The sequence below is a fragment of the Paroedura picta genome, chromosome 2 (genome assembly GCF_049243985.1).
Source record: "Paroedura picta isolate Pp20150507F chromosome 2, Ppicta_v3.0, whole genome shotgun sequence".
NCBI lineage: Eukaryota > Metazoa > Chordata > Lepidosauria > Squamata > Gekkonidae > Paroedura > Paroedura picta.
Window position 1 is genome coordinate 173,150,787 of NC_135370.1, and position 26,745 is coordinate 173,177,531.

The 26,745-nt window shown below is 51.9% G+C and overlaps 1 protein-coding gene across 2 annotated transcripts in view; it reads right to left on the reverse strand.

Moving 5' to 3' along the window:
* BRF1 (BRF1 general transcription factor IIIB subunit) overlaps positions 1 to 26,228 on the reverse strand; it is a 307,644-nt gene extending 281,416 nt beyond the window's left edge. For both annotated transcript variants that reach the window (XM_077323870.1, XM_077323871.1), the window contains exons 1-2: positions 25,950 to 26,228; positions 8,287 to 8,364 (exon numbers count right to left, since the gene is read on the reverse strand). In XM_077323870.1, coding sequence (XP_077179985.1) covers positions 8,287 to 8,364; positions 25,950 to 26,142 — 271 coding nt within the window. In that variant the 5' untranslated portion in view covers positions 26,143 to 26,228. The remainder of the gene's footprint in view (positions 1 to 8,286; positions 8,365 to 25,949) is intronic.
* Between the last annotated feature and the right edge of the window lie 517 nt (positions 26,229 to 26,745).

The following is a 26,745-nucleotide window of genomic DNA, read 5'->3' on the forward strand; positions in this document are numbered from 1 at the left end:
GTCTCAAAGCGGCTTACAACCAACTTCCCTTTCCTCTCCCCACAACAGACACCTTGTGAGGGAGGTGAGGCTGAGAGAGCCCTGAGATTACTGCTCGGTCAGAACAGCTTTATCAGTGCTGTGGCAAGCCCAGGGTCACCCAGCTGGCTCCATGTGGGGGAGCAGGGAATCAGAAGAAGAAAGGTTTGTTCTTATATACCACTTTTCTCAACCCGAAGGAGTCTCAAAGCCGCTTACAATCTCCTTCCCTTCCTCTCCCCACAACAGACACCCTGTGAGGTGGGTGAGGCTGAGAGAGCCTTGATATTAAGAAGAAGAGTTGGTTCTTATATGCCGCTTTTCTCTTCCCGAAGGAGTCTCAAAGAGGCATACAATCTCCTTTCCTTTCCTCTCCCCACAACAGACTCCCTGTGAGGTGGGTGAGGCCTAGAGAGCCCTGAGATTACTGAAGAAGTAGTTCTTATCTGCCACTTTTCTCTACCCAAAGGAGTCTCAAAGTGGCTTACCTTCGCCTTCCCTTTCCTCTCCTCACAAACAGACTCCCTGTGAGGGAGGTGAGGCTGAGAGAGCCCTGATATTACTGAAGAAGAAGAGTTGGTTCTTATATGCTGCTTTTCCCTACCCGAAGGAGGCTCAAAGCTGCTTACAGTCACATTCCCTTTCCTCTCCCCACAACAGACACCCTGTGAGGGAGGTGAGGCTGAGAGAGCCCTGATATTACTGAAGAAGAAGAAGAAGAGTTGGTTCTTATATGCGGCTTTTCACTACCCGAAGGAGGCTCAAAGCGGCTTACAGTCGCCTTCCCTTTCCTCTCCCCACAACAGACACCCTGTGAGGGAGGGGAGGCTGAGAGAGCCCTGAGATTACTGAAGAAGAAGAAGAAGAGTTGGTTCTTATATGCCGCTTTTCTCTACCTGAAGGAGTCTCAAAGCGGCTTACATTCGCCTTCCCTTTCTTCTCCCCACAACAGACACCCTGTGAGGTGGGTGAGGCTGAGAGAGCCCTGATATTACTGAAAAAGAAGAGTTGGTTCTTATATGACGCTTTTCTCTACCCGAAGGAGTCTCAAAGCGGCTTACAGGCGTCTTCCCTTTCCTCTCCCCACAATAGACACCCTGTGAGGTGGGTGAGGCTGAGAGAGCCCTGAGATTACTGAAGAAGAAGAAGAATTGGTTCTTATATGCCACTTTTCCCTACCTGAAGGAGTCTCAAAGGGGCTTACAGTCGCCTTCCCATTCCTCTCCCCACAACAGACACCCTGTGGGGTGGGTGAGGCTGAGAGAGCCCTGATATCACTGCTTGGACAGAACAGCTTCATGGGTGCCGTGGCGAGCCCAAGGTCACCCAGCTGGCTCCACGTGGGGGAGCAGGGAATCAAATTCGGCTCGCCAGATTAGAAGTCCACGCTCCTAACCACTACACCAAACTGGCTCTCAAGACTTTCTTAGGCTGAAGGTCTTGATAATTACCTTTCAGGCCACACGCAGTTTGGGCCCAGTGTACCCGAGAGACCGCCTCTCTGCCCATGTTCCCCAAAGAGCACTACGTTCAGCCAACTGGCAGGTGATCCCTGGCCCCAAGGAAGCATGTTTGGTGTCAATGAGGGGCGGGTCATTCTCAATCCTGGCCCCCACCTGGTGGAAGGAGATCTGGGCTCTGTCGGAAATGCCGCAGTCCCGCAGGGCCTGCAAAAGGGAGCTCTTCCGCCAGGCACTTGGCTTGTGGTCAGTGACAACATCTACTGGGCCCCCAGATCCCCCTCCCATTCAGATATGCCCACTCTGCAGGGTTGCAGTCATAATGTTCCCTGCGAAATGTTCTACTGTTGCTTATGTTATGGTGATTATTGATTATTGCCGATAATGGCTCATTGCTGATGACACAGTCACCGATCTTAGATTCCACTCTGTTACACGATCCATGTTCTCTGCAAACCGCTCTGAGCCGCAAAGGAGAGCGGTATACAAGTGCAAAAATAAATAAATAAAAAACCCTTACAGCAGCCTTTGTGAACTTTCTGACCAATGAGAAACCCCTGAAACCTTCTTCAGGCTTCAAGAAACCCCAGAAGTGGTGCAATGGTGCAGAATAGGGTTGGGAAGCAGAGCTGTGGAGCACTTGATAGATCGGCATTTGTGTTCTTCTGTGCTCGCCCCTTTCCCGAATTGTAACGCAGCAAACTGGAAATTTCTAGGCCAGCGCATTAGTCATCTGAGAAATGTTTTTGTTCACACTCAGTGGGGCTACCTGGAGATCTGGACATAAAAGCAGGAGAGCCTTAAGGCAGTCCTCAAAGTCTGTTCTATTGTATTTGTTTCACAAACGGAGGCTCTGTGTGTTCCTTGCAGAATGTGGATTCTTGTTTGTCCAGCCTGGTGTGGTGATTAGGGCAGCCTTTATCAACTTTCTTACCATTGAGAAACACCCTGAAACACTGGCCATTTTGGGAGGGGTAGGTGGGTCAACATGCCTTGATACAGTTTTAAAATATATTGAAAATTAATTATTTTCCTATCCATTCAGGAAACCCTATTCCAGCCTTTCTCCTCTTTGTTACTCTTGAGAAACCCCTGAAACATTCTTCAAACTTTGAGAAACCCCAGTAGTGGTGTGATCCTGCAGAATAGGGTTGGGAAGCAGAGCTGTGGACACGCCCACCTGGGGCTCCTCCCCTTCCCACCCCCTCCAGGCCCATCACTTTGAGAGAGGGGGAAACGGGTCAACCTGGTCATATAGGGCCATAAGGTAAAAGGTAAAGGTATCCCCTGTGCAAGCACCGAGTCATGTCTGACTCTTGGGGTGACGCCCTCCAGCGTTTTCATGGCAGACTCAATACGGGGTGGTTTGCCAGTGCCTTCCCCAGTCATTACCGTTTACCCCCCAGCAAGCTGGGTACTCATTTTCCCGACCTCGGAAGGATGGAAGGCTGAGTCGACCTTGAGCCGGCTGCTGGGATCGAACTCCCAACCTCATGAGCAAAGCTTTCAGACGGCTGCCTTACCACTCTGCGCCACAAGAGGCTCTTAGGGCCGTACCACCTGATAAATGTTTAACAAATTTAAAATATATACACATTCAGGAAACTCTTGCAGGGACGTCAAGAAATTCCAGGGAAAGCCTGGCCTACAGCGTCACTAGCAGCGAGCTGCAAATAAACAGCACCGTACCCATAAATGCAAAAGATTTCCAGGCACATCATTAGCTTGGCGATAAGCAGTGAAACTCCTGGTTGAGAAATCAGGGCACTTCCAGGGAAATTACTGATCTCTCTACTCACCGAATAAATTAGCACACCTGAAAAAGGTGTTTCCCTGCACTGGAATTGTTTCCCTTTAAAGTTGCGTGTCCTTCTTGCGCAAGATTATATGCAGTTCAGGGTGCCTCAGACTGAGTGATTCCTTCCTGCAAGCGCTTGAGACGTCATCTCCGTACACATCTTAAAGGCTGCCTTTTGTGATTTTGTGATATCGCAGCATATGCGCATCTGTAGGGCATGTTTCGACGCCTTCCTCGTCTCGAATCGCTGAAAAGGAAAAACTCTCCAACTGAACTTGACCAAATTTACCTGCGCGCTGTCTTGGAAGCCTCTCTCTGCCTTTCCCCGCCATTCAAGGAAGAAGAGCTGCTTTTCATACCCCGCTTTTCACTGCCTGAAGGAGTCTCAAAGGGGACATAATCGCCTTCCCTTCCTCTCCCCACAACTGGCATCTTGTGGGGGCTGAGAGAGCCTTGACAGGGCTGGCCTGTGAGAACAGCACTATCAGGACTGTGACTGGCCCAAGGTCCCCCAGCTGGCTGCATGTGGCCGAGCGGGGAATCAAACTCAGCTCGCCAGATTAGAAGCCACAGAACTACTGTACCATGCTGGGATCAGGTGGCTATAAAAGGTCACTTGGAAGGAGCCTACATTGTAAGAAGCCTGACAAATGTTTCAGGGGTTTCTCGATGGTAAAAAAGTTGAGAAAGGCCGGCTTATACCCTGGAAATCTTGTTGTGTGTCACGGGACTCTAACCTGCCTCTTCTACTGCAGACCATCATGGCTGGAATTTTAAAATGAATCTGAATTTTTAAAAATTCCAATCCTATTCAACATCTTCATGCGCCCTCTCGCACAACTGGTACGGAGGTTTGGGCTGGGTTGCCATCAATATGCAGGTGACACCCAGCTCTTCCTCCTGATGGATGGCCGCCCTGACTCTCCCCCAGAAGCATTAGCCAGCTGCCTGGAAGCAGTGACGAGATGGCTCAAGCAGAGTCGTCTGAAGCTCAACCTTTCAAAGACGGAGGTCCTGTGGCTAGGTAGGAAGGGCCCATGCGAGGAAGCGCGCCTGCCCGCCCTGGATGGCGTGCAGCTCTCTACGGTTCGCCAGGAATCTAGGCATGATTCTGGACGCTTCCCTCACAATGGAAGCCCAGATCACAAAGGTAGCGCGGCTGGCACTCTACCATCTCCGCCAAGCCAAACTACTAGCGCCCTACCTGGCCCCGGAACACCTAGCCACAGTGATCCATGTGACGGTCACCTCTAGACTGGACTTCTGTAACTTGCTCTACGCAGGCCTGCCCTTAGCCTTGACCCGGAAACTACAGCTGATCCAAAACGCAGCGGCCAGGATCCTCACAGCAACACCGTGGAGCTCCCACATCCGGCCCATTCTCCACCACCAACTGCAATGGTTGCCAGTTAAGATTCCAGATCAGACTAAAGGTCCATCGACCGTGAGTTGTTAGCACACCACCTCGCTGGGGCTGGACTATGAGGGACAGCCTTGCAGTGGCTGCTCGCTTTTCTCCAGAACCGGAAACAGAGGGTGGCAGTGGGAGAGAAGTAATTGTGCAGCTAGCAACTCTCATGCAGAGAACTGTGGAGGGCAGATCTCTCTCCTACTTTGTTTAACGCCTGCATGCGCCCTCTGGCCCAGCTGGTTCGGAATTTTGGAATGGGCTGCCATTGATACGCTGATGACACCCGGTTCGGCCGCCCCAACTCTCAGAGCAGACCAGCGATTTTAAACAGTACTTTAACACCATGCTAGGTATAATTCTTCGAGAACGCCTAGTGGACTTTAGGGTCAAAAACAAACAGCTGGCAAAAATTACCAACTCGGCCCCTTTCAAATGAAGAAAGGGGCATCCACGACCGTCATCGAGGTCAGCATAACATATATTTTTAACTACCCCACCAAACCCCTTGGCCCACAGAGGCCAAGAGATGGCTTCATCCTCCCCAGTCCGGCGCATGCTAATCCGTGCGGCTCTTTCAGCACCTGGGGATTCCGCCAACTCGCCCCTGGGAGCCCTGCGAAAGGAGGTTCTCCGAGAGAGCAAGAGAGAGTGGCAGCGAGCCAGCGGAGAGCTTGTTAGACAGATGAAAGTCTGCATTCCTTTCTCCTGAGCGAAAGAGAATACCCACCGTGCAATGACAGTAAGGCGTCCCCAGATAAAAACCACAAAAGAATGCAATTTGGTGAGCCATCGCCTCCTTTATTTTTCCCAACAGCTCCGCTGAGCCGTTTCACTTTCGAAGGCCGCGCTCGGGCAAGGGGGGTGGGGGCTCCGTGGAGGGGAGGGGAGGGGGTTACTTCACTGAGACTAAGCTGGCTCAAACCCCAAATCGTCGGACGGAATTGAGTTGTGAATCAGGTGGGAGAGAATGAAAAGGCCTGTCCCTTGACGGAGAGCAGCTGCCGGTCAGAGCAGACGATTCGGACCTTGACGGACCAAAGGTCCCTTTCAGCAGGGGTAGTCAACCTGTGGTCCTCCAGATGTTCGTGGACTACAATTCCCATGAGCCCCCGCCAGCAAACGCTGGGGGGGCTCATGGGAATTGTAGTCCATGAACATCTGGAGGCGCACAGGTTGACTACCCCTGCCTTTCAGTATAGAAAGTGACCATCGGAAAAACACAGGACGGTCTCAGATAACTCCAACAGAGAAGAAAAGACCTATCCTCATGGCATTGAACAGCAATAAATAATGTTTTAAAAAGAATGTTTTCAAACAATCTCCTTTCTTGAGTTTACTTTTTGTTTAAATTACTCCAAGGACGTCACCTGACGCCCTTTCACTATAGGGCAATTTCACATGGGCGGTATCACACAGCTCGACAGAGCACAACAACATATACCGCACCGCACAAAGAACGCAAAGTGCCAGCTCCTTTTGAGGGGGAAGAAGGGCCAGAAACGGCCTAACGGGACGCGAGGAATCATAGAATCATAGAGCTGGAAGGGGCCATACAGGCCATAGAATCATAGAATCATAGAGTTGGAAGGGGCCATACAGGCCATAGAATCATAGAATCATAGAGTTGGAAGGGGCCATACAGGCCATAGAATCATAGAGTTGGAAGGGGCCATACAGGCCATAGAATCATAGAATCATAGAGTTGGAAGGGGCCATATAGGCCATAGAATCATAGAATCATAGAGCTGGAAGGGGCCACACAGGCCATCTAGTCCAACCCCCTGCTCAACGCAGGATCAGCCCAGAGCAGCCCAGAATCAACAACTTCTTCAAGAAGCCAAGCGGTAAGTCTCTGAATTAGTCCCCGGTGACAAGAACAAACACCGATATTATTAACAGCAAAGCCCTCTCTGCAAAAAAACCCTCTAAACAAAGAGTAAAATAAATAGGGAGCGTCCAGAGGAAATGAGAAGTAAACACAACATCAAATATTCGCTTTCCATAATAGAACTGGTTTTGAAATATAAACACCTACTGGGCGCATCAAAAAGGGAAATCGGAACGGGGCCTGTCTATCTAACGTGGCTGCTTCAAAGATAGTTCCACACCCTCAAAATCTCAGAACATGATAAGCTTGGTGGATTCTAAGCGGCTACTGGCCTCAAATCAAGTTTTTCTACTGCTTGAGAACCTGCTGTTTCAACACCACGAACTCTCAGGAGCGTCAGAACTCCAAATCCGGGGGAAAACAAGAACATCAGAAGAGCCCTGCAAGATCAGACCAGCCATCTGTCTAGTCCAGCATCCCGTTTCACACAGTGGCCACCCAATTAATATGGAGGTCCAACAACGAGCCACTGATAGTGAGAGGGGCGGGATGCAAATCAAAAAATATATTTTAAAAATAAATAGTTTTTCAGGCTTCGAGGATACCCGGAATTGGTGTCATGCCTCCCCCCAAGTTTTTTTTTTTACACTGATTAAAACCATTTTATTAAAGTTTACATAACAAAGTTACATGTCATGGGAAGTGACATCACCTTCCACGTTAATAGGCAGGCTCAAGGAGGACTGCGGAGGACAGGATGTGGTTTAAGGTTGCTCCACCTCCTTCCAAGCGTAGGAAACAGGGGAACTCACACTCAGGAGGAGGAGCAACAGAAGCGGACGGTCCCCTACCTTGTGCCTGAGTCCATTAAGGCAGGAGGGGAAAGGCCATGGAAAATTTCCACAGAGAGTAGTTTAGCAGTGGAAGGGGCTGCCTAAGGAGGTGGGGAGCTCCCCCTCACTGGCTATCTTCAAGCAGCGGCTGGACAGATCCTTCTCCTGGATGCTTGAGGCTGATCCTACATTGAGCAGGGGGTGGGACTAGATGGCCTGATGGCCCCTTCCCACTCTAGGATTCTAGGAGTCTAGTTCAGCAGTGGAAGGGGCTGCCTAAGGAGGTGGGGAGCTCCCCCTCACTGGCAGTCTTCAAGCAGCGGCTGGACAGATCCTTCTCCTGGATGCTTGAGGCTGATCCTGCACTGAGCAGGGGGTGGACTAGATGGCCTGGATGGCCCTTTCCCACTCTAGGATTCTAGGAGTCTAGTTCAGCAGTGGAAGGGGCTGCCTAAGGAGGTGGGGAGCTCCCCCTCACTGGCTGTCTTCAAGCAGCGGCTGGACAGATCCTTCTCCTGGATGATTGAGGCTGATCCTGCACTGAGCAGGGGGTGGGACTAGATGGCCTGGATGGCCCCTTCCCACTCTAGGATTCTAGGAGTCTAGTTCAGCAGTGGAAGGGGCTGCCGAAGGAGGTGGGGAGCTCCCCCTCACTGGCGGTCTTCAAGCAGCGGCTGGACAGATCCTTCTCCTGGATGCTTGAGGCAGGGGGCTGGACTAGACAGCCTCTATTGCACCTTCCAACTCTATAATTCTAGCAGTGTTGCTCGTGAGGTGGGGAATTCTTCATATTTTTAAGGATCAAATGGATGCCTATTTGTTGGGGTTATTATAGTTGTCATTCCTGCACTGGGGAGGGGGGTTGGACTAGATGACCCCGGCGATCCCTTCCAGCTCTGTCATGAATAATTTTCTTTTTTAATACCAGTGCAGCTTACCATTCTGCAGAGTCTGTGCCCGCGACTCCTTTCCCAAGTTGACGTGAAATCCTCCGACAGTCTGCGATTTTCCTGCAGCTGGAAGAGAGGAGAAGAGCAAAAACAACTTGTCAGAGGCAACGTTATCAATAGAAGCCCTGCAATAAATCTTGCAACAGCCAGGCTCCTCCAGAGCTGATTAAGGACCCACATAAACCCACCATGGACCTGAAAGCAGTGTCCTTCTCCAGGTCTACCTGCTGTTATCACACCTCCAGAGAGTGACAAAAGGCCTCTATCCCGTGAATCAACAGGTGTGTCAGACCCAAAAATTCACTTTCATAACCGTCAGCCCAGAGACAGAACTCCATATTCCTCAACATGCTATTTGCACAAAATCTAAAGCAGCCTTTTCCAACCTTCTGACCATGGAGAGGACCTTGAAATACATTTTCAGGCTTCAAGGACCCCCGGAAGTGATGTCAGCTGGCCACACCCCACCAAAAGTGACATCACTACCCACACCCTTTACTTGCCTTTCCCTCCCACCCATCCCCCGCCTTTAATGCCTGCCTAGTGGAAGGAAGGGGAGGAGCTCAGAAGGAAGTCCGGATCCCATACTATGGTGGTGTAGTGGTTAGACGCGCCGACTTCTAATCTGGAGTATCAGGTTCGATTCCCCGCTCCCCCACATGCAGCCAGCTAGGCGACCTTGGGCCAGTCGCAGCCCTGATAGGGCTCACAGACCAGTCCTGTCAGAGCTCTCTTAGCCTCACCTACTTCACAGGGTGTCTGTTGTGGGGAGAGGAAAGGGAAGGCAAATGAGACTCCCTCTGGTAGAGAAAAGCGGCATAGTAGAAACAAGTCTTCTTCCATCGAAGCAAGCAGGAGTGGATCTCCCTACTGCAGTGCTGTTTTGTGACAATCTGCTTGGTTCTAATGCCAGGGTCGTTTTTAGCCCTGCAACCTTCTTCAGGCTTCCAGAAACCCCAGAAGTGGCACAATCTTGCAGAATATGGTTGGGAAGCAGAGCTGTGGACACGCCCACCCGGGGCCCCTCCCCTTCCCACCCCCTCCAGGCCCACCATTTGCCATTTTAGGAGGGGGGGGGCAGGTCAACGCCACCATATATGGACATATCACCCAATAAATGTTTAACATATTTTTAAAAATATATTAAAAATTAATTAATGCCCACCCATTCAGGAAACCCTTCCAGGGCCGTCAGGAAACCCTGGTTGAGAAAGCCTGTGTTACAGAGTCAGGCTAGCATCTGGGAGGCCTGGGTTCGAATCCCCCACTCTGCCATGGAAGCTTGCTGGGTAGCCTTGGGCCAGTGGGTTCTCAGGTTCTCTTGCAAGGTGGAAATGGAGGAGAACATTAGGGGGGATTGTTGGTGTGTAAAGGCAGGGGTAGTCAACCTGTGGTCCTCCAGAGGTTCATGGACTACAATTCCCATGAGCCCCTGCCAGCATTTGCTGGCAGGGGCTTATGGGAATTGTAATCCATGAACCTCTGGAGGACCACAGGTTGACTACCCCTGTGTAAAGGAACAAGAAAGGCCCGATGTGGCTGTACCATTTGGCCCCAACTGGACCTGGACGACCGTTCAACCTGGTCTCCCTCTGCTTTGTGTTTCCCCACCGTTTTCTTCCTTTCCCTTCTGCATCTTGCCTCTTCCAGCTGCAAAGCTGGTTCTCTCCCCTGTATCATTCCAATTTTAGGATATATGCTGCCGAGGCAAACACCAAGCCCGACTCTATTGGCCTAAGAGGACTGTTTGAAATGCAGGATAGAAAACAGGCTGATAAAACACAGTAAATAACCGGCTTTTCAAAAACACCGTTGGGACGGAGAGTCGGTCCCCCCCCCTGCACCATCTGCCCTGCACTACTTCCTTGTTCCTTCCCCTTTCCCCCCGATATTTCCGTGCTCCTGCTGTCATCCATTTCGAGTTGTACACCCCCATACACACACAGACACAGACACACACAAAGAGCTTTTGCTCCTGTTTGCTTGCGATGACCGGGATTGAAAATTAGCACTGCCATGCCCCTGTTAGGGGCCAAAATCAGGTGCACAGGAAGGAGAACAAAGATTCAGGTGGCTAGCTGTGTTGGTGCAGACATATAATCGCTCACTGCATTCACGTAAGGACCCTCTATCCTCTCCAGACAGAAAACATAGCCAATACCTGAGGGCCCCAGGGAAAACACAAGCACTCAACCCCACACATTTTATAGCAGCAGGATGGCTCCTGCTAGCAGCCTCTTCCCCAGGATCTATTTCGCTGCCTTTTTGTGATGCCATTTGCCTCCCACCAGCCTTCTAAAGAGATCAAGACAGCAAATTAGGCACTTTCCTTCATAACAACCCTGCGAGGTAGGCTAATCAGGCAGGGACTGGAAGCGAGGGCACTCCAGTCCCTGCCCTTCAACATGCTCATCAGGATACATCTTTGGAGATTTTTAAATAGAGGCTGGAGAGCCATCTGACGGAGAGGCTGATTCTGTGAAGGTTCAAGGGGGTGGCAGGTGACAGTGGATGAGCAAGTGTGTCCTGCATAGTGCAGGGGTTGGACTAGATGACCCAGGAGGCCCCTTCCAATGCTATTTTTCTATCATTCTATGATACATAGAGCCAAAAGAGCCTCTTGTGGCGCAGAGTGGTAAGGCAGCAGACATGCAGTCTGAAAGCCCTGCCCATGAGGCTGGGAGTTCGATCCCAGCAGCCGGCTCAAGGTTGACTCAGCCTTCCTTCCTTCCAAGGTCGGTAAAATGAGTACCCAGCTTGCTGCTGGGGGGTAAACGGTAATGACTGGGGAAGGCCCTGGCAAACCACCCTGTATTGAGTCTGCCATGAAAATGCTGGAGGGCGTCACCCCAAGGGTCAGACAGGACCCGGTGCTTGCACAGGGGATACCTTTACCTTTAGCCACGTGAAGCAGTGACTTGTCCCGAAACCTCAAAGTTACTTGCAAGAGGTACTTGCAAGAAAGGGAAGTGAGTGCGCAGGGCAGGGGCTAGCCCCCTGGGAAAGCAGAACAAACTGCGGCCAGCAAGGAAGGTGGATCTGATGAGCCAGGGGGAACCTGTTTGTCCAGAGACCGCCAATCGGGTGCTCAGTTCAAATGCCGGTTGAACCGCTAAGGATAAAGCAGCTGAAAGTCTGACTGATGCAACCCCAAGAAGAAAGGGACAGTGAAATCCCTGCCCACAGTGACCAAACTCAGATAAGAGAATCCCATGATCTCTGCTCTGAAGATAAGGGAGCGCTTTGGGGAAGGGAGCCTTTAACCCTTTCCTCCCAAACCTATCCCGCAATTTAAACCACCCCTCTGCAGGAAGAAGGCCTGATTTTCCGCTCCAGAGTGAATCATAGAATAGTTGAAAGGGACCTCCTGGGTCATCTAGTCCAACCCCCTGCACTGTGCAGGACACTCACAACCCTCTCGCTCATCCACTGTAACCTACCATCCCCTTGAACCTTCACAGAATCAGCCTCTCCGTCAGATGGCTATCCAGCCTCTGCTTAAAAATCTCCAAAGAAGAAGAACCCACTACCTCCCAAGGAAGCCTGTTCCACTGAGGAACCACTCTAACTGTCAGGATCTTCTTCCGGATGTTTAGATGGAATTTCTTTTGCATTAATTTCCTCCCATTGGTTCTGGTCCATCCCTCCGGGGCAAGAGAGAACAACTCAGCTCCATCCTCTACATGGCAGCCTTTTAAATACTTGAAGATGGTTATCAGACCCCCTCTCAGTCGTCTCCTCTCCAGGCTAAACAGACCAAGCTCCCCCAACCTTTCCTCATATGTGCTTCCGACCCACTTTAGAGAGGGATTCTGCTGTCTCACGCAGTAAAATCCAGTTGCAAAGAGGACTGAAAGTACGCTATTCAGCTCTGCCCGCCCACCTCTCTCGTTCCCCCTCTCTGCCCATTCCCGCACTTATTCCCAGCCTGCCGTGCAGGCCTCCTAATCATGCTGTTTTTGTTCTTTTTTAAAAATCAATTCCATTCCCCAGAATTCCTGCATCAAGCGTTGCTTGGTCCTGAGGGGCTGGTCCAGACAACTAAACTAATCTGCCCACTCCTTGGAACGCCCAAATTAATTCCTGCATTCTTCTGTCCCTGTTTCACCAGGACTCTGGAATAACACTCACTATCAAGCGTCGGACGACGTAAGCCGAAACAATGCCGCGTTCTGTCCTATTGGCGACGGTATGGCAAAAATTTCCAACGCGGTCCAGGCTGGTGGTGGAGACAGCCCTCAAGTGGCAGACGACTTACTGTGCCCCCCCACACACACACACAAAACACAAACACGCACACGGTTTTTAAGGCCAGCGATGAAAAGGGGAGTCTTGCCCTTTTAGAGCCAGTTTGGTGTAGTGGTTAGGAGTGCGGACTTCTAATCTGGCATGCTGGGTTCGATTCTGCGCTCCCCCACATGCAACCAGCTGGGTGACCTTGGGCTCGCCACGGCACTGATAAAACTGCTCTGACTGGGCAGTGATATCAGCGCTCTCTTAGCCTCACCCACCTCACAGGGTGTCTGTTGTGGGGAGAGGAAAGGGAAGGCGACTGTAAGCCGCTTTGAGCCTCCTTCGGGTAGGGAAAAGCGGCATATAAGAACCAACTCTTCTTCTTCTTCTTCTTCTTCTTCTTTCTTGCAGATGACTCATCCTGGGCTCAGGCTTTTTCATAGAATCATAGAGTTGGAAGGGGCCATACAGGCCATAGAATCATAGAGTTGGAAGGGGCCATACAGGCCATAGAATCATAGAATCATAGAATCATAGAGTTGGAAGGGGCCATACAGGCCATCTAGTCCAACCCCCTGCTCAACGCAGGATCATAGAATCATAGAGTTGGAAGGGGCCATACAGGCCATCTAGTCCAACCCCTGCTCAACGCAGCATCAGCCCAAAGCATCCTAAAGCATCCAAGAAAAGTGTGCATCCAACCTTTGCTTGAAGACTGCCAGTGAGGGGGAGCTCACCACCTCCTTAGGCAGCCTATTCCACTGCTGAACTACTCTGTGAAAAACTTTTTCCTGATATCTAGCCTATATCGTTGTAAAAAGGTAAAGGTAAAGGTATCCCCTGTGCAAGCACCGAGTCATGTCTGACCCTTGGGGTGACGCCCTCTAGCGTTTTCATGGCAGACTCAATACGGGGTGGTTTGCCAGTGCCTTCCCCAGTCATGACCGTTTACCCCCCAGCAGCAAGCTGGGTACTCATTTTACCGACCTCGGAAGGATGGAAGGCTGAGTCAACCTCGAGCCGGCTGCTGGGATCGAACTCCCAACCTCATGAGCAAAGCTTTCAGGCGGCTGCCTTACCACTCTGCGCCACAAGAGGCTCATTATATCGTTGTACTTGTAGTTTAAACCCATTACTGCGTGTCCTCTCCTCTGCAGCCAACAGAAACAGCATCCTGCCCTCCTCCAAATGACAACCTTTCAAATACTTAAAGAGGGCTGTCATGTCCCCTCTCAGCCTCCTTTTCTCCAGGCTTTTTCAAAGCAAGGGATTGGCAGAGGCGGTTTGCCGTTTCATGCCTCTGCATGGCAACCCTGGACCTCTTTTGTGGTTTCCCCGTGCAAGAACTAACCAACCAGGGCCAATCCGACTCAGCTTCCCAGATCGGACGAGATCTGACTAGCATGGTCCAACTTAGGTAAGCGCTGCCGTCTACTCAGAAAGCAAAAACAGCCAGGGGTGGTTGATGGTTGAGCAAGTCGACGAGATAGCCGGGAGCAAGATCGGTGCTAGGTTAGGCTGGCTTTCCCTAAAATATTTTACACTGTTTTTTTATTGACAATTTTAACCCACTTTATACACTGCTTTGAGCCATACAGAGGGTGGCGCAGAAGTTCAATAAATAATAATTTATTAAATTTAGGTGTACTGTTAACAAGAAATTTGTGGTTTGGTGTCGTGGTTAGGAGTGCAGACTTCTAATCTGGCATGCCGGGTTCGATTCTGCGCTCCCCCACATGCAGCCTGCTGGGTGACCTTGGGCTCGCCACGGCACTGATAAAACTGTTCTGACCGAGCAGGAATATCAGGGCTCTCTCAGCCTCACCCACCCCACACGTTTCTTCTACTACTGTTTAACAGTAAATTTAACAGCTTTGAGAGATTCCTCACCTCTTAAGAAGAAGAAGAGTTGGTTCTTATATGCTGCTTTTCTCTACCCAAAGGAGTCTCAAAGTGGCTTACATTTGCCTTCCCTTTCTTCTCCCGACAACAGACACCCTGTGAGGTGGGTGAGGCTGAGAGAGCCCTGATATCACTGCCCGGTCAGAACAGCTCTATCAGTGCTGTGGTGAGGCCAAGGTTACCCAGCTGGGTGCATGTGGGGGAGTGCAGAATCGAACCCAGGTTGCCAGCTTAGAAGTCCGCACTATCTAACCACTACACCAAGCTGGCTCTCTCTTAAGTTTTCAGATCTCTCCCATTTCACAGCAGGAGAACGCTGACTTTGCTGCCGTAGTTTCAAATTCTTTTAAGCCGCTGAAACCAATGAGGTGGGTCTAACTGCGGCAGGGATAAAATTTCCCTGAACAAAAGAGCTTGTGGGTTTAAGGAGCGTTTCAAATCCCGTCACCGTACTCGCAACTTGCAAACAACTTGTGGCTTGTTTGTGACGAAGACGAGCTGCCTCCAAGTTCCCTGGGCATGCTCATGCTCCCTTGCACTGTGCCCAAACTGAACACTTTGGTTATGCGCTGCAGTGTTGTTACGGTATACGATGTTTGGGGCTTTAGCACAGGGGTAGTCAACCTGTGGTCCTCCAGATGTTCATGGACTACCATTCCCATGAGCCCCTGCCAGCAACCGCTGGCAGGGGCTCATGGGAATGGTGGTCCATGAACATCTGGAGGACCACAGGTTGACTACCCTTGCTTTGGCACACAGGGACTCCTCTTCTCCCTGGCACACCTGGATACCTGTAGAACCAAACAACTCAGAAGGAACAGTGTATGGCAAAATTACCCTAAATAAGACAACACAAAGAGAAAGCTTTTTCCAAACAACTTTGTTGTCCAATAGTTTCAGAACAGTAACCAGCAATGGCTAAACAAGGCAGCAATGAAAGTTATAACTACCAGTTAGAGCAGTGGTTCTCAACCTGGGGGTCGGGACCCCTTTGTGGGTCGAACGACCCTTTCACAAGGGTCGCAACAGGGCAAGCAGCTTGGCCAGGGGGGCGCCATCTACACAACAGCCTTGCGGGGCAGACCAAGATAGAGCATTCGTCTGTCTGGAGCAGCGGAAGAGTGCAAGATCGGCATGGTGGGACAAGAGGCAGAACTGAACTGAGAAACCCCAGGGAAAAAAAAGAACAATTTATATACAATCACAAACAATGGATGTTCACGCCATTGGTCAGTTTCGGTTTAATTTCTGTGAAAGAACACTTGCAGAAATTTACAGTTGGGAGTCACCACAACATGAGGAATTGTGTTAAAGGGTCGCGGCATAAGGAAGGTTGAGAACCACTGGGTTACAGTCTGTTTTTCAGCAAACAAGACTGGGGCCCTGCTGGAAAGAGCACAGTTCTGCAGGGCCTGCAAAAAGGGAACTCTTCTGCCGGATGAGGCCCAACAACATCCACTGGTCCCCCCAGTCTTATTGCTCGTTTCGTTTCAGGTTATTATGGATTATACTGTACTTACGGGCAGTGAAAAGCGGGGTATAAGAACCAACTTTTCTTTTTAAATGATTTGTAGACTTGGACTTTCTCACTTGGACTCAAGGCGGATTATACAGAAGTCTTCAGAATGGTTCAGGGGGTTCTCAAGGGTAAAGAAGTTGAAACACTGTTCTAAAAGGTCAACAACTGGGCAGAGAGGCCAAGAAGAAGAAGAAGAAGAGTTGGTTCTTATATGCCGCTTTTCCCTACCCGAAGGAGGCTCAAGGAGGCTTACAGTCGCCTTCCCTTTCCTCTCCCCACAATAGGCACCCTGTGAGGTGGGTGAGGCTGAGAGAGCCCTGATATCACTGCTCCGTCAGAACAGTTTTATCAGTGCCATGGCAAGCCCAAGTTCACCCAGCTGGCTGCATGTGGGGGAGCGCAGAATCGAACCCAGCATGCGAGATTAGAAGTCCGCACTCCTAACCACTACACCAAACAAGGCCCTCCTAAGAACATCAGAAGAGCCCTGCTAGATCAGACCAGTGGTCCATCTAGTCCAGCATTCCATCTCACACAGGGGCCATCCAACTGCTGTAGAGGGTCAGCAACAGAGAGGTTGAGACCTTCCCCTGACATTTCCTCCTGGCTCTGGGATTCCTCGCGGAGGTTCCTCTCAGTCCCCACGGCCGTGCCTCTATCTAATCCCCTTTTACAGCTGTCTATCCCTGTGGCCATCATTATACCCTCTGGCAGCAAATTCCACAGTTTCTCCACACTCTGTGTGAACCCAGTCCTCCATGAATCCGTATTAAGGTGCACCTCTGAGAAATAAACGCAGCCTGTGCCTTTAGGGAGACATCCGGGGGTGGGTGGACGGGAGGCGAGAGCCCCTGAACAGACATTCAGGATCCAGCTCGTCGAGAGCAGAGACAGCCTCTGAGCAACGATGAGATAACCCGGATTTCATTAGCTACACTGGGAGCGGTGCAAGTTGATCGCTTCCTGCTATCTGGGGCAGCGAATTCAAAGGTCTTCTGGCGTTTTCCTTTAATAAAAGCCAATGGCCGTTCTCCCAGTCTGGCCTCCCCCCGTTTTAAAGATAAGGGCACAAAGACGAAGAGCCGCTGCCGCCAGCAAGTTCGGTCAAGCCCACGGTCTGCACGGCCCCTCGACAGACAGGCACAAGACGTGCTCCTCCAACAGCTCCTGGTCTCACCCCGCGGAGAGCAGAGCCTTCCCCTGCTTTTCCGGGCTTCCTGTCTGGATGAAATAACGATCTACAGAACAGGGCAGGGGGGCGGAGGGAAAAATCAATGCTGGCCCCCAGCCACCAAGTGCAGGATTCAGCGTTTTCAGAGCTGCCGGAATATCCTCTGCAGCGTTTCAAGCACTGCTTTGTTGCGGTCTGAGGGAAAAAAGCTGCCGGTAACAAGATGCTAGGAAGAGTCTTGACGGGTGGCACGAGGGTGACACCTGGTGGAAGCCAGGGGAAACACAATGGGAAAGTTGCTCGTATAATTATGACTTTTATAATTATAACTATTATAATAATAATGATGATGATAATAGATAATATTTTACGTATCTATTTATTTCCCAATTTATATACCGCCCCTCTCAGTTGCAGGTCTCGGTCTGGTTTGCATAGAATCGAAAGCTCAATAAAACAACGCTTGTTTAAAACCAGGTTAAAAGTTTTATAAAACCAAATTTTAAACCCTGTTGCAGCCATCCTGAATTTCGGAGGTCAGATATAGACTACTAGACGGGCAATGGAGGGAGAAAAGAGGGCAGAGGGGGTAAGATTTGCTATCCATGTTAGCTAGCTGTGTACCTGTATGTCTTTGATCACTCAATGAAGGTCTTTGTGTTGGGGTACAGCTGTTACCAAATCCCTGTTTAAGAAAACCTGTAGTGCTCATCAAATCTCCAAAGGCACCTGGGGGCACCCTGTTGGGGACCCCAACCCAAACCATCAGCAGCACCCGTTCAAAGCATCCTGCAGTCAGCCAAAGCACAGAAGAAGTGATGGGACAGAAAGATTTCACCCTAAAGGGGGGGGGCACAGATTAGACAGCTATTATCCCTCTGCACAGCACCCCCCCCCTCTCCATTTTCAGAAGGAAACGCCAATCAACTCTCGAGAGAAACACGACTTGGATTAAAACGCGCCTGACAGCTCTTCATTAATGGGTATCAACACAACGGCGGCAAACACACATCTACTGGTTGTCAGATTTGACATCTGCACTGTAAGATCAGTCCACAGATGTTTATGGCATCAACTGGAGAAAAAAATATCAAAAACCTATAGACAGGGGAGGCTCCACATTGAGAACCACTAATCTGGGGGGTCATTACGAAGTGCTACTTTACACAGCGAACAATAAAAATGGGTGACCAGGATATGTCGATGACCACAGGCACGGCTTTAAAAGGGGGCCGGACAGATTGATGGAGAACAGGCCACTCAGTGACTTGAGGGGAACCTTAAAAAAAAGAGTCCAATAGTACCTTTAAGACCAACAAGGATTTATTCAAGGCCTTTCCACCCGCTCCGTCTCCCCCCTGGGTAGATCAGGGCTTGGGGCCTGGCTTGCTTGTGACAGCCTTTGAGCTGATCAGCGTTACCTGCGGCTGCAGTGAGGGGTCTGCTGTGCAGCTGTTGACCATGGCATCTGCTTTCAACACCTGTGATCTGTTTGTTCAGGCCAATTTGCCAGCAGCGGCAGCTCTACGATCAGTTGGGCTAGGGGGACCGCTGTGCCAGGGCTCAACTTGGCCTCCTTCCAGGCACAACTTAAAGCACTGATGGGCCTTGGACTCCCCAGGGGTGAGTTTTTGAGTGCAGGCACTCTTCCTCAGACTAAATGAACGACCATCATAACTGTGGGGAGTTTTTCTCTACTGGAGAAAGCGGCTTACAGTCGCCTTCCCTTTCCTCTCCCCACAACAGACACCCTGTAGGGAGGCGAGGCTGAGAGAGCCCTGAGATTACTGAAGAAGAAGAAGAAGAAGAAGAAGAAGAAGAAGAAGAAGAAGAAGAAGAAGAAGAAGAAGAAGAAGAAGAGTTGGTTCTTATATGCTGCTTTTCTCTACCCGAAGGAGTCTCAAAGCAGCTTACAGTCGCCTTCCCTTTCCTCTCCCCACAACAGACACCCTGTGAGGTTGGTGAGACTGAGAGAGCCCTGATATTAGAGAAGAAGAAGAAGAGGTGGTTCTTATGTGCCGCTTTTCACCACCCAAAGGAGTCTTAAAGCAGCTTACAGTCGCCTTTCCTTTCCTCTCCACTAGCTGGATCAGGGTGGATCTGCCGTGCTACTTATGTTAGATCTCTCGGCCGCATTTGACGTGGTCAGTCATGAACTGCTGCCTTGCTGCCTCACCGGGACGGGGATACGGGGCACAGCGTTGAGCTGGATACGCTCCTTTCTTCTAAGCTGGACCCAGAGTGGTGGTGGGGGATGGGTCGCCTGAAACTCAACCCCTCCAAGATGAAGGTCCTACAGCTGGGTGGTAAGAGGGCGGCTCAGGAACTGCATTGACCCACCTTGGCAGGGAAGCAACTGGCCATCGCATCCCAGGCCAGGAATTTTGCCGTGACCTTCGATGCCTCATTAACTTTGGAGGCTCAGGTCAAGAAGTTGGCTGGTCAGGCTTCTTTCCACCTTTGCCAGGCCCAGCTACTAGCGCCCTACCTGTCCCCTGAACATCTGGCCACAGGGATCCATGCGACGGTCACCTCCAGAATAGATTTCTGTAACTCGCTCTACGCAGGCCCGCCCTTGGGCTTGATCCGGAAGCTGGTGCAAAATGCGGCTGCTAGGGTCCTCACAGGGACATCTTGGAGGGCCCATGTCCAGCCTGTGCTGAGGCAGCTGCATTGGCTACTGGTTGCGTCCCGGATCCAGTTCAAGGTTTTGGTATTAACCTTTAAGGCCCTATGCAGTCTTGGACCCTCATACTTGAGGGACCGCCTCTCGCCCTGTGTCCCTCGCAGAGTTTTACACTCTGCGGGTTCAAATGTGTTGGTTATACCCGGCCCCCAGGAAGCGCATCTGGCTTCGACTAGGGCCCGGGCCCCTTCAGTCCTGGCCCCTACCTGGTGGAATGAACTCCCGGAAGAGCTACAATCAGCGTTCCGCAGGGCCTGCAAGACGGAGCTCTTCTGCCAGGTTTATGGTTGAGGCTGGTGCGCTAAGGAAGATCTGGACCCCCCCCCCCTCCTCCTGGATCACTCTTATGGCAGGTTAATGGTCAACGACCCCTTTTTGCCCCCATACTGGATAGTGGGTAATGTTACTTTTTGCTGTTTCCGCCACTTCTGGAAATCTTGTATATTGTGTTGGGCATTTTATGGGGCTGTTACTATTTTAGGGGAGTTTTATTGGGGTTTTTATGTATGTTGTAACCTGCCACGAGCCTTTTTGGGAGTGGCAGGATAGAAATCCAAATAACAACAATAATAAATAATAAATACATAATGAAATAATACAAATAAAATGATAATAACATAATAACGATAACAACAATAACAATAATACCCAACTCTTCTTCCTCTATCCCAGACTAGCCTGACCTCATCTGCTACCAGAAGCTAAGCCGGGTTATCCCTGGCTAGTATTTGGCTATGAGCCTCTTGTGGCGCAGAGTGGTAAGGCAGCTGTCAGAAGCTCTGTCCATGAGGCTGGGAGTTCAATCTCCGCAGCCGGTTCAAGATTGACTCAGCCTTCCATCCTTCCGAGGTCGGTAAAATGAGGACCCAGCTTGCTTGCTGGGGGGTAAACGGAAATGGCTGGGGAAGGCACTGGCAAACCACCCCGTATTGAGTCTGCCATGAAAACGCTAGAGGGCGTCACCCCAAGGGTCAGACATGACCCGGTGCTTGCACAGGGGATACCTTTACCTTTACCTTTTTAGTATTTGGCTGGGATCCACCAGGATCACTATCCAGCGTCAGGCAACACAAACCACCTCTGAAGGTCTCTTGCTTTGGAAACCATGCAGGGATGCCATGACCAGCTGTGACGACAGCAAAAATAAACCCTACCAACAAGAATTCTCGCCCCTTAAGTGGAACATCTGCATAAGGGGCGAGAATCCTCGTTCCCTGCCCACTCCGCCCTCTCAGACACACACACCCAGACCCCTCCCCCTCCCTCCCCACCCCTTTTCCCTCTATATGTTTGGGACTCCTGGGTGCAGGGGCTGGGCCAGCCTCCACGGGCAGTGCCCCTGTGGGTGCCGCCTCTGTGACTTGGCCGGCCTGCGCCACCACGGCTGCCCCAGCCTCCACAGCTGGGGGCCACAGTAATGCCCACATGTCACAGCTGCCTCCGACAGTCTTCCGAGGCCTCGGAAAAGAAGAAGAAGAAGAAGAAGGAGGAGGAGGAGGAGAAGGAGGAGGAGAAGAAGAGTTGGTTCTTATATGCCACTTTTCTCTACCCGAAGGAGTCTCAAAGCAGCTTACAGTCGCCTTCCCTTTCCTCTCCCCACAACAGACACCCTGTGAGGGAGGGGAGGCTGAGGGAGCCCTGATATTACTGAAGAAGAAGAAGAGTTGGTTCTTATATGCTGCTTTTCTCTACCCGAAGGCTTACAGTCGCCTTCCCTTTCCTCTCCCCACAACAGACAACCTGTGAGGTGGGTGAGGCTGAGAGAGCCCTGATATTCCTGCTCAGTTAGAGCAGTTTTATCAGTGCCGTGGCGAGCCCAAGGTCACCCAGCTGGTTGCATGTGGGGGAGTGCAGAATCGAACCGGGCATGCCAGATTAGAAGTCCGCACTCCTAACCACTACACCAAACTTGTGGCTGCACTCGCAGAGCAACAACCAGGCCTCAGTTCTGGGCCTCACCATTCTGGTGCTGCCGCTGCTGCTGTGGGCCACCTACTGGTGCGCTCCCTAAGACAGGACAACGAATGTCACGTCCGTTATCATTTCCGTTATAGGGACTGCAGCAGTAGATGTTCCACATCAAGAACAAACCATAACCAGCCATCCTTCATCCGACACAATACCACCACTGCCCCTAGATCGCATCATGCCTCTTAACACTGTTGCTCCTTGTTATGGAAACATAGAACCATAGAGTTGGAAGGGGCCAGATAGGCCTTCTAGTGCAAACCTCAGCTCAATGCAGGACCAGCCTAAAGCAGACTCTCTCAGCTAGGGTTTTGTGACACCCTGGGGTTTCATGAGTGCCCTGGATTCCCCAGATAGGTGGGAGCTTAAAAAAATGTACATTTATATGGTCATGCTGTCCCCCCTCCCAAAGGGATGGAAAGGGGAGGGGCCAGGTTGGCATGTACACATCTCTGCTTCCCCACCATATTCTGCTCAATCACGCCACTGCTGGTGTTTCTCGAAGCCTGAAGGATGTTTCAGGGTTTTCTCAGTGGCAGAAAAGTTGAGGAAGGATGGCCAAAAGCAGCCAGGATAAGGATCTGTCCAGCTGCTGCTTGAATGTTGCCAGTGAGGGGGAGCTCCCCACCTCCTTAGGCAGCCCCTTCCACTGTTGAACTAGACTCCTAGAATCCTAGAGTGGGAAGGGGCCATCCAGGGCATCTAGTCCCACCCCCTGCTCAATGCAGGATCAGCCTCAAGCATCCAGGAGAAGGATCTGTCCAGCTGCTGCTTGAAGACCGCCAGTGAGGGGGAGCTCCCCACCTCCTTAGGCAGCCCCTTCCACTGCTGAACTAGACTCCTAGAATCCTAGAGTGGGAAGGGGCCATCCAGGCCATCTAGTCCCACCCCCTGCTCAATGCAGGATCAGCCTCCAGCATTCAGGAGAAGGATCTGTCCAGCCGCTGCTTGAAGACGGCCTGTGAGGGGGAGCTCCCCACCTCCTTAGGCAGCCCCTTCCACTGCTGAACTAGACTCCTAGTATCCTAGAGTGGGAAGGGGCCCTCCAGGCCATCTAGTCCCACCCCCTGCTCAGTGCAGGATCAGCCTCAAGCATCCAGAAGGATCTGTCCAGCCGCTGCTTGAAGACCACCAGTGAGGCAGCCCCTTCCACTGCTGAACTACTCAGACTGTGAACAATTATTCCCCGATATCTAACCGATACTGTTCTACACATAGTTTTAGAAGTATTTCTGTGGGTCCTCTCCTCTGCTGCCAACAGGAACCGCTCCCTGCCTTCCTCCAGGTGACAACCTTTCAAATCCTCCAAGAGAGCCATCCTGTCTTCTCCAACTCCTCCTGTCCAGGCTGAACCTTCCCAAGTCTCTCAGCCTTTCCTCACAGGGCTTGGTCCCCAGTCCCCGGATCCTCTTCCTCACTCTCCTCCAAACCCTCTCACTGACATCCCGCCCCGTAAGCCAGCCCCACGCCATACAGACTTTGCCTTAGTCATCAAATACCAGCAGTCCCCTGCCACGGTTAGTGGATGCTCCCGGGTCCCAGGCCTGGTCTCTGTCCTCCACCCCTTAAGGAACAAACTTCACCATCAGCACATCCTCTCTTCTGCAACATTCACAGTGTCTTTTGGTCCACACAAACACACACACACAGACTCTTCTGCACAGCCACCTCGCAGGACATTCTAAGGCATGGGTAGTCAAAACTGCAGCCCTCCAGATGTCCATGGACTACAATTCCCATGAGCCCCTGCCAGTAAACGCTGGCAGGGGCTCATGGGAATTGTAGTCCATGGACATCTGGATGGCCGCAGTTTGACTATCCCTGTTCTAAGTGGAAGGCTAGAATGGGTGGAGGGTGGCTGGGGTGAAGAAGATCTTGTCAGAACTTCTAAGCTAAGCAAATTCGGCCCCACTCAGTATTTGGATGGGAGACCACCACGAAAGTCCAGTCATGCAGAGACAGACAATTGCAAACCGCCTCTGAATGCCTCTTGTTTTGAAAAGCCTACAGGGTCTCCATAAGTCAGCAATGACTGGATGGCAGGAAAGTGCAGGACTGCAGAGGGAGGGGGCACGGGCCCCTGAATGCACCAGACTGGCAGGACCAAAAGGCTGAAGCCAGTACATCTGTGTAGCACTGTAGACTGTCAGAGCAGGGCCACAGGTCCTACCGAATGAATCTGGTTTGCCAGCTGCAACCTTTCCCGAAGAAAACTGCCCTGGCCCACGTCATCAGCACCAGGGCAACATCCAGGCTTGGCTACTGCAACATGATGTACATGAGCCTACCCTTGAAGACAGTACACAGCATTCAACTGGTTTAAAAAGCAGCAGTTAGGGTCTTTACAAGCACCCTACAGAGGAGCTATGTTAAACCAGGTACCTGTGTATTTTTGGTTGTGGCACCGGTGGTTCTGTCATTCCACAGAATGAGTAAAAAAGGAAAATGTTTGGGGCTTAATGTTGGGGTTTGATTTCTGGAGCCTTAAATAGCTTAAGACCTAGAGCAGGGGTAGTCAAACTGCGGCCCTCCAGATGTCCATGGACCACAATTCCCAGAAGCCCCTGCCAGCATACCTCCTGGGAATTGTAGTCCATGGACATCTGGAGGGCCGCAGTTTGACTACCCCTGACCTAGAGTATCGAGGATCACCTGCAATCATACATTACAATTTACTGTTCGTTACATTACTGTTCATCTATAATTCTAATCAGACAATTTACAGCAAACCCAGAAGTTGTTTAAGGCAAGGGACATTTAGAGGTGGGTTCACCATTGCCTGCCTCAACTTCCTCAGTGGTCTCCAATCCCAATGTTAACCAGGACTAACCTTGCTTAGCTTCCAGAATCCAACAAGATCAAGCTAGCCTGAGCTATCAAGGCTAGCAGCAGACTGCTGAACAATCTGCCCCAGGTTCCCAGAGGCCCAGGTTCAAATGCCCTGGGTGAGACCACCCCTGGAGTCCCATGTGCAGTTCTGGAGGCCTCACTTCAAAAAGGATGTGGACAAAATGGAGAGGGTGCAGAGGAGAGCAACGGGGATGATCCGGGGCCAAGGGACCAAGCCCTACGAGGAAAGGCTGAGGGACCTGGGAATGTTCTGCCTGGAGAAGAGGAGGTGGAGAATGGACAGGATTGTTATCTCTTGGAGCAGGGCAGGGAGCAGTTCCTGTTGACAGCAGAGGTTGTCGCTTGGAGGAGGGCAGGGAGCGGTTCCTGCAGAGGATAGGATCTGTGGCAAGGAGTTTAAATTATGGGTGGAAAGGTACTGGCTAGATATCAGGGGGGAAACTGTTCACAGTCCAAGTAGTTCAGCAGTAGAAGGAGCTGCCTCAGGAGGTGGTCTTCAAGCAGCGGCTGGACAGGTACTTATCCTGGATGCTTGAGGCTGATCCTGCACTGAGCAGGGGGTGGGGCAAGATGACCCCTTCCAACTTTATGCTTCCTTGCTTTTCAGCGCCTTTCCTCACGAGAACATAAGAGAGGCCATGTTGGATCAGGCCAGTGCCCCCTCCAGCTCAACTCTCCGAGTCACATATTGATAAAACCCAGTTGTCATCATTGGGGCCGGAGCTCCAGACCCCTCCCACCGCTGTCCCCCCCAGCACCAAGAGAACAGCACATCACTGCCCCCGAAATAAGAACATAAGGAAACCCATGTACGATCAGGCCACTTCCATGCTCTATGTCAGGGGCAGTCAACCTGTGGTCCTCCAGACGTCCATGGACTACAATTCCCATGAGCCCCTGCCAGCATTCGCTGGCAGGGGCTCTTGGGAATTGTAGTCCATGGACGTCTGGAGGACCACAGGCTGACTACCCCTGCTCTATGTCCCCCAGGAGCCATCAGGTGGTCCCCCAATGGGGCCAGAGCTCCAGCATCCCTCCCCTTCCCGGTTGCCCCCCCAAGCACGTGTGTCCTCTATCTGCATGTTGTGGCCCCTAAGCAGTGACTATGGAGCTTCTGCCCATTCGTCGAGCTACCCAGAAGGGACGAAGCGCAGCTCTATGCATTGCCGAGGCGGGGTCGCCAACCTCCCGGCGGGAGATCCCTTCCTCTACCACGCCCTTAGGAGGCTTCCCCCCCGCCGAGCGCCACGCCCTCCCCTCCCCTCCCTCGCAGGGCTGTTGTGCGGGCGCAGCGGCAGCGGCAGCAGCAGCCAGCGGCTCACCGTCGAGGGAGACGAACTGTCCGACGGCCGAGGAGCCTCCGCCGCTGTTCTCCACGAACTGGACCTCGGAGACGATGATGTTGTCCTCCAGCACGGAGCCGCAGCCCGTGCACACCGCGTCGCCCCGCGCCGAGTCCACCTCGATCTCGCCGCCGCCGCACGCCGCGCACACCCGCGCCCCGGCCCCCGGCATGGTGGCAACCAGGCAGCCAGGCAAGGCAGGCAAGCAAGCAGGCAGGAAGGGTCGCCCAGGCCTCGCCGGCACAGGAGCAGCAGCAGGAGCAGGAGGAGGAGGAGCCGCGCCGCGCCGCCCCTCTCGCGAGGCCTCGCCGGCCCTGGCCGCGCCCCCGCCACGGAGGGAGGGAGGGAAGGGAGGGAGGAGGAGGAGGAGGCCTCTGCGGGGCGGCAGGAGGGCAGCCGTGGGGATTTATACCCCGCTTTCACTGCCTACGCGGGTCTCCAAGCGCCTTCCCTTCCAACAGACGGCCTGGGAGGGAGGGAGGGAGGTCTCAGGACTGGGATCAGCCAGAGGCCACCCCGCGGGCTGCATGTGGAGGAAAGATGGTTTTTAATACTTTGCCTTTGGCAACCCGAAGGAGTCTACGAGGGGCTTCCAATCGCCTGGGAGGAGCCCAAGGGAGCTCTGACAGGACGTCAGAACTGCACTCTCAGGACCGTGACTAGGTCGAGGCCACCCTGCGGGCTGCATGTGGAGGAAAGATGGTTTTTAATACCCACCTGTGCTTTTTGCTACCAGATGGAGTCTACAAGGGGCTTCCGATCGCCTTCCCTTTCC